The 9787-nt window shown below is 43.4% G+C and overlaps 1 protein-coding gene across 10 annotated transcripts in view; it reads left to right on the forward strand.

The window, feature by feature from the left end:
• The window catches only part of ARHGEF3 (Rho guanine nucleotide exchange factor 3), a 285595-nt gene that overhangs the window by 234160 nt on the left and 41648 nt on the right, over positions 1 to 9787 (forward strand). For 7 of the 10 annotated variants that reach the window (XM_037738103.1, XM_017527477.2, XM_017527479.1 and 4 more), the window contains one exon: positions 3320 to 3427. In XM_037738103.1, coding sequence (XP_037594031.1) covers positions 3320 to 3427 — 108 coding nt within the window. Of the gene's footprint in view, positions 1 to 213; positions 2149 to 3319; positions 3428 to 9787 lie in introns of those variants that run through there. The other 3 variants (XM_037738106.1, XM_017527480.2, XM_037738105.1) reach the window with 3 other exon arrangements.

Below are 9787 nucleotides of genomic sequence, written 5' to 3' on the forward strand. Positions count from 1 at the left end.
TTTTTTTGAGATAGAGTCTCCCTTCATCGCCCAGGCTCACTGTAACCTCTGCCTCCTCAGTTGAAGCAATTCTCCTGCCTCTGGAGTAGCTGGGACTACAGGCACATGCTGCCATGCCTGGCTAATTTTCTGTATTTTAGTAGAGATGGGGTTTCACCATGTTGCCCAGGTTGGTCTCGAATTCCTAAGCTTAGGCAATCTGTCTGCCTCGGCTTCCCAAAGTGCCCTGTTTTAAAATCAAGTGGCGAAGGGTGGTGTCTGCACTTGAAACAAGACACTTTATTCCTGGGTTTAGCATTGACCTTGCCCAGCTTGGTCTGGCAGCTTGAGTTGCTGGACTAGGAAGCGTCTCTGCAGGTTGTGTTCTGTTATCTCTCTGTAAAGCCTGAAAGCATCTGCATTTGCTAGTTTTCAGTAGAGCTATTTAACAAGAATCTGGAAACATTCTCCCTGAGGGCTCTCTTTAGACAGCAGTAAAATGTAGCTGGAGACATACTGAGTAAACGGAAAAGAAAAATCAAATGAGGCCAGGAATTTTTTAAATCTCCTATTCTCTCAGAAACCCTCAAGGAGAACACCATAATTCATACTTTACTCATGTGGGTTAGGCATAAAGCCTCCCTCATAGATCCAATAACCTGTAAGTGTTCTGGTTTTGAAATTGCACCTGCTTACATTGCTGGATCATAGCACTAAATCACACAGCAACGGCTTCTGGTTCAATTCTTCATTACTTGGGAATGTCAGATTGCCAGAGAGCAGCCTGATGTTTACATCCAAATCGGCAATGACTTAGGAAATCAGTTTTAATTACAATCTCACATATCAGCACTACACTCAACCTGCAGAGAGGCTGGCATTTGTGTTGTACATACTTCTTGTAGCTGTGCAGAAAATGCCTGTCCGACTGGGTCATGTAAAATGGACAGCAAAGTCAGCAGAAACTTAGAAAAGATGACACAGCAAGTGGAACACGGCTAGATCATCCCCCATCCTGCCAAGTGTGCAGTGCTCTCTGGCCCCTTTTTAAAACAAGAGAACCCAGTTGGCATTTGCCTTTCAACCCCCCTATTCTGATTACAAAAATCTGTGACCCATCAGCTTTAACCATAAAAAAAAAAAAGAGTGAAAGAGAAAGACTCAGAGTCAGTGAGCAGGATTCTTTGAGACCAGGTCCTGCTTCCTCAGGGAATCCTTGTTGCCTCACTTGCTATAATGCAGTTTGTGCCACCAGTCTGGCATTTTCAGCCCAAAGCAGGAGCCATTGAGACAAATTCAGGGGATGCTTAAGAGGCGGGGTGTGTGTGTGTGTGTGCGCGCGCGTGTGCGTGCACTCGTACGTATGTGTGCGTGTATTCCATATGCCAACGGTGCAGCTCTGACGTAAAAAAATGTTTTCAACCCTCCTCTGGGCACAAATGCTGAAGAGCCTGGCACTGGACAGGGAGCATCCTGAAGGGCATTGTCACCTGAAGCAGAAGAGCTGTCAGATCTTTCCCTTCCGCAGTTAAATCATTTTCATGGAATGGCTCTCATCTTGGGAGATTCATCCTCTGCATTTTGGAACTGAGCCTTCCTAGTGTTCTGAGAGTTTTCTGCTATCTGTTCAGCTTAGCACGCTAAGAAGCCGGAGAGGTACCCAGCAGGCTGGTTGCATTCTCTGTCTTGGAAAAATATTTGGTTTGAGAAATCGTGAAATCATTCCTGGCCACATTGTGGGATTGTATTGATTTTTCTTTTCTTTTCTTTCTTTTTTTTTTTTAGTTTTTAAATTTTTATATGGAAATGCCGGAAAGCTTGGAGACAGTCTATTTCAAAGAAGGCTTTTGATTTCTGAGACTGGCAAGGGCATAAAATGACATGAGAGTTTCTCAGCAGGATTCCAAATTCATGAAAGATTTTTTCAAGCATCTACTATGTTCAGAACAGGGATGCAGAGATGTTCTGGAGAATCTGAAGTTCAGGCTTAACCCTTGAAACTTTGAAAGCAATGGCTGAAAAGGAAAGATGAATACCTAGAGGCTCCCTCTGGAAATGATTGAGGTTTGCCATCGCAATTGGCTACTTTGGCTTTGTCTGTCAAAATTTGGTGTCTTCATGTGCTGTCCGGCATCTACTACAGGTCAGATGGAGCTTAGAAGGACAAGGGTAACTGTTCTCTTTGTCTTTGTAAAATGTTTTGTCTGTCATCATTCTCTTTCCCATAGTCTGTTTTTTGTTTTGTTTTGTTTTGTTGCGATGGAGTCTCGCTCTGTCACCTAGGCTGGAGTGCATGGCACGATCTTGGCTCACTGCAGCCTCCGTCTCCTGAGTTCAAGCAATTCTCTGCCTCAGCCTCCTGAGGAGCTGGGATTACAGGCTACTGCCACAACGCCTGGCTAATTTTTGTGTTTTTAGTAGAGATGGGGCTTCACCATCCTGGCTAGGCTGGTCTTGAACTCCTGACCTCATGATCCACCCACCTCGGCCTCCCCATGTGCTGGGATTACAGGCATGAGCCACCCCACCCAGCCAGCCTGTGTTTTTGTTTATGTAATTCTTGTCTGCAAAGTCCTTGGAATGGGTAGTCTCCCTCCCATCTATCAGCCTGGTTTGAAGTAACTTGCAGATTTGCAAATAATGGTTTATATGGAGATTATTTTTAAAACTTGTGGCTATATAGTATAGAAACTGATGTCCATGTAGGGCTTTTTCTCTATATATTTTCTTTTGCTGTCTGATTATAATTTATAAATATTAATATGTGTGTTTCAAACATACTGCAAATACAAAGATGCTTTCTTAAGAGCCCAATAATAGAACTTATTTTTTTAAAAAAAATATTTTTAATTTAGTGAACTAAGAAAACAATCTTGACGCTTTAGGGAAGCCATTGCATAAGAGTGGCTTTGGGCAAGGTGGGGAAAAGGCTTTTAAAAAGATGAAACCAGAGCCACAAAAGACAAGGTCATTGGGTGAGAAATCAGAGGCTGCTTTTCTCTACAAAAGGGATGGAGAGACTAGTTCTACTAAGTGGAAGCTTCTGAATTTAAAGCTGGCAGAAACTGGGGGTGAGGGATAAGGAGAAGATCCCTTCCCCTTTTCTGTCCTACCAGATGCTGCCTCTGTCGACATCCCCTGCCTGCCATTTCTCCTTCCCTGCCTCCTAAGCCAGGCCATCTCCGTACAGCCAGAGTGAGATGTGATACGGTTTATACTCCATAGATCAGTGTACAGCCAGCACCTCATAGAGTGGAACACAGTTTTATGGTGGAGTTATGTTGTCTTTGCAATTGACCTTGATATTTTACCTTTTTTTTTTTTTTTTTTAACCCTATAGGAGCCTAGTAATAAACGGGTCAAACCCCTTTCAAGAGTCACGTCACTAGCAAACCTCATCCCGCCTGTGAAGGCCACACCGTTAAAGCGCTTTGGTCAAACCCTGCAGGTAAGAAGGGCACACAGGGCCTATGGTCGCAGAAAATCATGGAGTACGGGAGGGAACATCCCCCTACTACCCAGAATTTCCTCTGGTTTCAGAGTGACCTGAATCAGTGCTTATTGCCATAGAAGAGCTCAAGTGAGGGGTCCTGGAGGAAGAAAGGTGTTTTTAAGTTGCAGTCAAAGGCGATACAAAGCCAGAGCTATTGTAGTTGGGCCTTTCCTCACAATTGTATTTCACAGTTATGTGCCCCATCCAGATGTACTCTCATGGGATTTTTTCCTAAAATATCTATGGGCCTCCTGCTCAAAGCAGCACAGGATGTTAGCTGGCAGGCAACAGAGCCTAGTGGCTTTGACCAGGGTCAGCAAACTGCATTTTGTGGAGAAACTCCAGTTCACCACCTGTTTTTTTATGGCTTGCAAGCTAAGCCTGATTTTTACTTTTTCAAATTCTTGGGGGAAAATTGAAAGAATGGTGCTGTTCCATGACACGTGAAATCTACATGAAATTCAAATTTCAGTATCCATAAATAAAGTTTGGTTGGAACATGGCCATGCCCATCTGTTTATTGTCTATAGCTGCTTTTTACTATGGCATAATTGAGTAGTTGTGACAGAGACCATGTTGCCCACAAAGCCAAAAATATTTACCATCTGGCCCTTTACATAAAATGTTTGCTGATCCTAGGCTTAGAACGAGGACCTACATACCTCGCAGTAGAAGTACCTTGGTTCTAACCTTGGCTCACCTTGGGCAGGTGACTTAACATCTCTAGGTCTTGCTTTTACTTTTTTATTTTTAAAATTTTTTCCATACTTAGTCCTATAGATAGATCTTGCTTTTATTATTCCTTATGGGTAAATTTGCCGTGATGCCACCAAACCTTCATGGAATCATTGTAAAGATTTACAAGACAGTGCACTTAAAGGGCCTAGCATAATGCTTTGGCCCTTAGTTAGCAATCATTAATCTTTGAATTAGTTAACTAAGTAGTAAATATTAGCTACTATAATAGTTTTTTAGTTAACAAGTAGTTGTAGTTGTTCTTAAACTGTTGATGAAGTGTATCTTTTAAAGTGAACACTGAGATTTATCCAAGGCCTTGGACCCAATTTGATCGTTATACAAATTTTATCTTAGACTGAAGCCCACAAAAAGTATGCCATTGAAAGACTCACCTGGTTTAGCTGAGCAGCAGTCTTGAGTCTGCCATGTATTTGTCCTGAATACTTTTGCTTGGCAATATTTTTTATCTATGCTTTCCGAGTCTTTAAGAAAACTGGGGACCAGAACCCGAGTTTTGCCTCATGCTGTGAAAATCCATGACTTGAGAACTATTTGGGGTGCTCCCTCAGCCCTTTCTGTCCTTGCCTCCCTACCATACGGCCCATATGTCATGACTTCACATGGCCCAAGTGGTTCTTGCTACTTTTCCGTAGATGCCCTTCCTCTCCAGTGATTTTCCCCTGCCCTGCCCTGATCTTTGTTAACTCTGTTGCAGTTTCCCCTGAATGAATACCTCATCACCTAATTTGCGTCTGTTTCTCTCAGTGCTTGGGCCTCTGGATCCCTGGTTAATCCCCTGATCCCTTTTGTGGGAGAACAGAGGAAAGAGAAAATAAGGTTGTCTGGGAGAGTAGCATGAAGGGCTTTGAAACTAGTGAAGAAGAATGGAAGAATGTGTTTACCTTCTCTCCCTTGTGACCAGTCCTTCAGCCCTCTAGACAAGTTCATTGCAGGCATCCCCTGGAAGATTCATCACCGCCCTAGTCCTGCACATCTGGTCTTTCACTGAGTACTGCTTTTTGAAAATTCCTTAGCCTGTCTACTACATTTCACCCTTTCGTCTCCATTTCAATGGCTGTGCCTCAAGTTCACTCTGCAATTATTTCCTCCCTTGATTGTAAGACCTCTACATTACCAGCCGTCTCTTCCCATTATGGATCACAGGACAGTCCACCCTCTGCCTGGGAAGGTCCTCATTCATTTAATAACTGTTGAGTGAGCCCTCATCATGCATCAGGCTCTTCTTTCTGCCCTCATATTGCTACGTTCCAGATATTATAGAATTGCCTTTTGGTAGGTTTGCTGCAATGCTGTGATCCCATGTGGCAGTAATGAGCTAGACCTAAGCAGCCAGCCAACTGTCACCTACAAATATTCCCACCTCTTCCAATTGCCCTTCTAACACCTGGCCCTTTACTCTCTGTCATTGCCTTGCCTGGTCCGTAGGCTTTTTGTGTTTGTGCTCCCAGGCTTACAAAGAGCACAGTCTGTGCCTTCTGCTATAGCCCAGCCCTGGCTGCTTTAATATCCATTACCATATCTTCAAAATCTTCCTTTTGGCTTCCCAGGCAAAATTCCTTTTCTTCTGTTTCTGGGGATCCTTCACAGATAACAATGCAGGAAACATTTGCTCACCTTGGACACTTGCATTGACCTAGAGAACTGGAACAGAAAGAAATCAAGCCATGTCTGAAATCCAGCAGACTGAGGCCAAGCAAGGATGAGAAAGCCAGACCCAAGAGAGGATCTGACATGTAGAAATTGGTTTTTAAAACCTCAAAGATTCTTTTTGGCAAAATAATTTTTGTTTTTTGAAACTGAGTTTTGTTCTTGTTGCCCGGGCTGGAGTGCAGTGGCATGATCTCAGCTCGCTGTAACCTCCGCCTCCCGGGTTCAAGCAATTCTCCTGCCTCAGCCTCCCAAGTAACTGGGATTATAGGCACCTGCCACCACACTTGGCTAATTTTTTTGAATTTTTAGTAGAGATGGGGTTTCTCCATGTTGGTCAGGCTGGTCTCAAACTCCTAACCTAAAGTGATCCACCTGCCTCAGCCTCTCAAAGTACAAAATAAATTTTTAATTTAATTTTTTCAAATATCATGATAAATAGCTTACTCTAAGCTTTATATATTGGCCAGAAACAACTCAGCAGAAACAAGAGTTATTCATAATGGTAATATACATAGATATGGAGAGAATTGAGCAATATGCTTATGTTTGAGTGTGTCCTTGCGGCGGAGTCAGTGAATGGAAATATGCCCCTGAGGTTATATGCAAAGCTAGCTGCCATGTTTGCAGAATGATCTGCAAAGCATGGAGAATGCCAGCTTGTCCCCACATGTCTTCCTGTAACTCACCTTGATGCCCACAGTGCAACTTCTCTGACGTTATTTCCAGTCCTAGCATGTCAATAATAGTTTCCCTCACCAGCTAGAATGAGAGAGGGTGCTAATTTATTTTTTATTTTATTTTATTTTTGAGACGGAGTCTTGCCCTGTCACCCAGGCTGCAGTGCAGTGGCATGATCTCACTTCACTGCAACCTTTGCCTCCTGAGTTCAAGCAATTCTCCTGCCTCAGCCTCCCAAGTAGCTGGGATTACAGGTGCCCACCATGATACCTAATTTTTGTATTTTTAGTAGAGGTGGGGTTTCACCATGTTGGCCAGGCTGGTCTCAAAGTGGTGACCTTAGGTGATCTGCTACCTCAACCTCCCAAAGTGCTGGGATTACAGGCGTGAGCCACTGCACCCAGCTGAATACTAATTTGATGTGACCTGAGAGCAGTAAGGATGAGGGGGAAGAGCTGGCCTCATAGGGGTGCTCATTGGGCTCACTTCACATCCTCTCCCATTTTGTTTAAGTCTTGGTTCCCTTTCCAATAAGAGAGAAACAGAACAAAGAGTATATCGGCTGCCCAAAATCTCTCAGGAGCCATCCATTCTTTACCCCTGTGTGTGTATTATTTACACCTTTTCTATTCCAAAAATGACTCAGGCTGTAATTGAGCAGCTTGGTTCTCTGTTGCAGTATTCCTTTTCCCTGGCTTTTGATACCTTAGAGATGTATGGATCCCTTTGGATATTCACTTATGTCTCTCAGATTGTATTCCTTTAATTATAGAAGAGATGATTTAAGCCCAAACACAGTGCTTTAATCAATGCGGGAACACTTAGCAGTCCTTCCGCTGGCTCCTCGGGAGACCACAGGTTAGCCCATGAGGATATCAGGAGAGCTCTGGGCTGGCAGCCACTTCCAAAAATGTTAAAGCCCCAGTCACACATGTGAATGGTCCTTGCAGCCACAGTGCAGCAAGACACTGCAGGATTTGTTCTCTCTTGCTTCCTGTGCCCATATGGGCTGGGGGCTTGGGCCTCAGCACAAAGGCGGCATTTGTGGACGTTGGGGAGGGACAGCCCGACTGCACGGGGCTCTGTCTGCTTCTCACCAGGAAGGTTAGCACTGCCGGTAGACTCAAGCACAGATGTCTGGATCCCTCTGAGCCTATAAATCCCCTCCCTGGCCTGCCTGAGAGGAAAATTTGGCCCAGCTCTGAAAGGGGCCCTCATGTGCTCCTCTGGTGTGGAGTGAGGAAGCCAAGCTCGCCTTTGGCCAGTCACTCACTGAGCCCTGCCTCTCCCTGTCCACAGCTGTGCACGGCTGGTGGACTCATCTAGATGAGTCAGTTCAGCACATGTTATGGAATGTTGTATACATGACGCTATGATGTAGCCCCTCATTCTCTTTAGACGTGAACTTTTTTCTTTTCCATCGTAAAAGTGAATGTCCATTATGGAAAAATGCAGAAAAGTAGAAAGAGAAAAGAACACGTACAGTCTTCCAACTCCAGAACAATCCGTTAATATTTTAATAATTTCCCTCTAGCACTATTATAGGCATGGATACAGAGCTCACATACTGTGAGGCTAATTTTGGGTTCCTCGCAGTCTATTTGGCCTTATCTCTGGGTGATCTGCTCACTTTTAGCTTAAAGCCTCCCACAGTGACTGCAGATGATCATTTTCTCTTGCATCTCTGTCAGTCTCGGCCTCACACATTTCCAGGCTATGCAGTTAGGTGCACAAATGTTCATATTTGTCACCACTACAGCCTCCTGGGGGAGTTGCACCTTTTATTAGGATTAAATGCTCCTGTTTATTTCCTTTAACGCTTTTTGCTTTGGATTTTTTTTTTTTTTTTTTTTTTTTTTTTTTTTTTTTTTTTTTTTTTTTTTTTTTTTTTTTTTTTTTTTCCTCCTCCCTTTGTCATTTGGCTGGATAAGGAGTTTTTATCAGCTTAGGGGGAGTAGTATGTCACAGTTACTCTTGGAAAATATTTTCTTTATGGACTGAGTATATATTATTCCAATTTATTTTACATAACCAGTTTCCTATTAAGACATACTTAGGCTGTGAATATTTTTATATTACTCTATGTTAAACTTTTTTTTGTTTGTTTGTTTAAAAAGACGAGGTTTCACCATGTTGGTCAGGATGGTCTTGAACTCCCGACCTCAGGCGATTCGCCCGCCTTGGCCTCCAAAGTGCTTGGATTACAGGCATGAGCCACCACACCCGGCCTGTTAAACGTTTTTTGAGTGGATTTGTCCTATTTTTATTAAATTACCTTCTATTGTGCTTTCTTTTCTGATTATATAACATCATTTAAATATTGAGGCCGGGCACAGTGGCTCACACCTATAATCCCAGCACTTTGGGAGGCCGAGGTGAGTGGATCACCAGAGGTCAGTAGTTCGAGACCAGGCTGGCCAATATGGCAAAACCCCATCTCTACTAAAAATACAAAACAATTAGCCGGGCGTGGTGGCGTGCACCTGTAATCCCACCTACTCGGGAGGCTGAGGCAGGCAGAATTGCTTGAGCCCAGGAGGCAGAGGTCACAGTAAGCCAAGATCATGCTGCTGCACTTCAGCCTGGACAACAGAGCAAGACTCTGTCTCAAAACAAAACAAAACAAAACAAATTGAGACTGGGTCTGGGCGCGGTCACAGCTCACACCTATAATCCCAGCGTTTTGGGAGGCTGAGGCAGGAGGATCACTTGAGGTCAGGAGTTTGAGACCAGCCTGGCCACCATGGTGAAACCTTAAATCTCTACCAAAAAACACAAAAATTAGCTGGGCATAGTGGCGCATACCTGTCATCCCAGCTACTTGGGAGGCTGAGGTGGGAGAATTACTTGAACCCAGGAGGTGGAGGTTGCAGTGAGCCAAGATCATGCCTCTGCACTCTAGCCTGGGCAACAGAGTGTAGAGGTCTCTGCAAAATAAATACATAAATATTGAAAAATACAGTGAAGCACAGAAAAGAGAGCAAAAGTCACTTGTAATCCCGCTTCCCATCACCAAAAAACTTCCATTGATATTTTGGCACACATTCAGGCAATCTTACCTTTTACTATACTTGAATGTGCATTTTTAAAACAAAATCACTATCATACTGTATATGCTATTTTTTTTATTTCCTTTGGTCTTAATAGTATAAAATAACTCTACAATAGAAGAATATTTTTCATGTTATTAAGTATTTTTCAAAGACTTGATTTTTTTTTTTTTTTTTT

This window comes from Cebus imitator, unplaced genomic scaffold, assembly GCF_001604975.1.
Source record: "Cebus imitator isolate Cc_AM_T3 unplaced genomic scaffold, Cebus_imitator-1.0 Scaffold48, whole genome shotgun sequence".
In the NCBI taxonomy this organism is placed as follows: Eukaryota; Metazoa; Chordata; class Mammalia; order Primates; family Cebidae; genus Cebus; species Cebus imitator.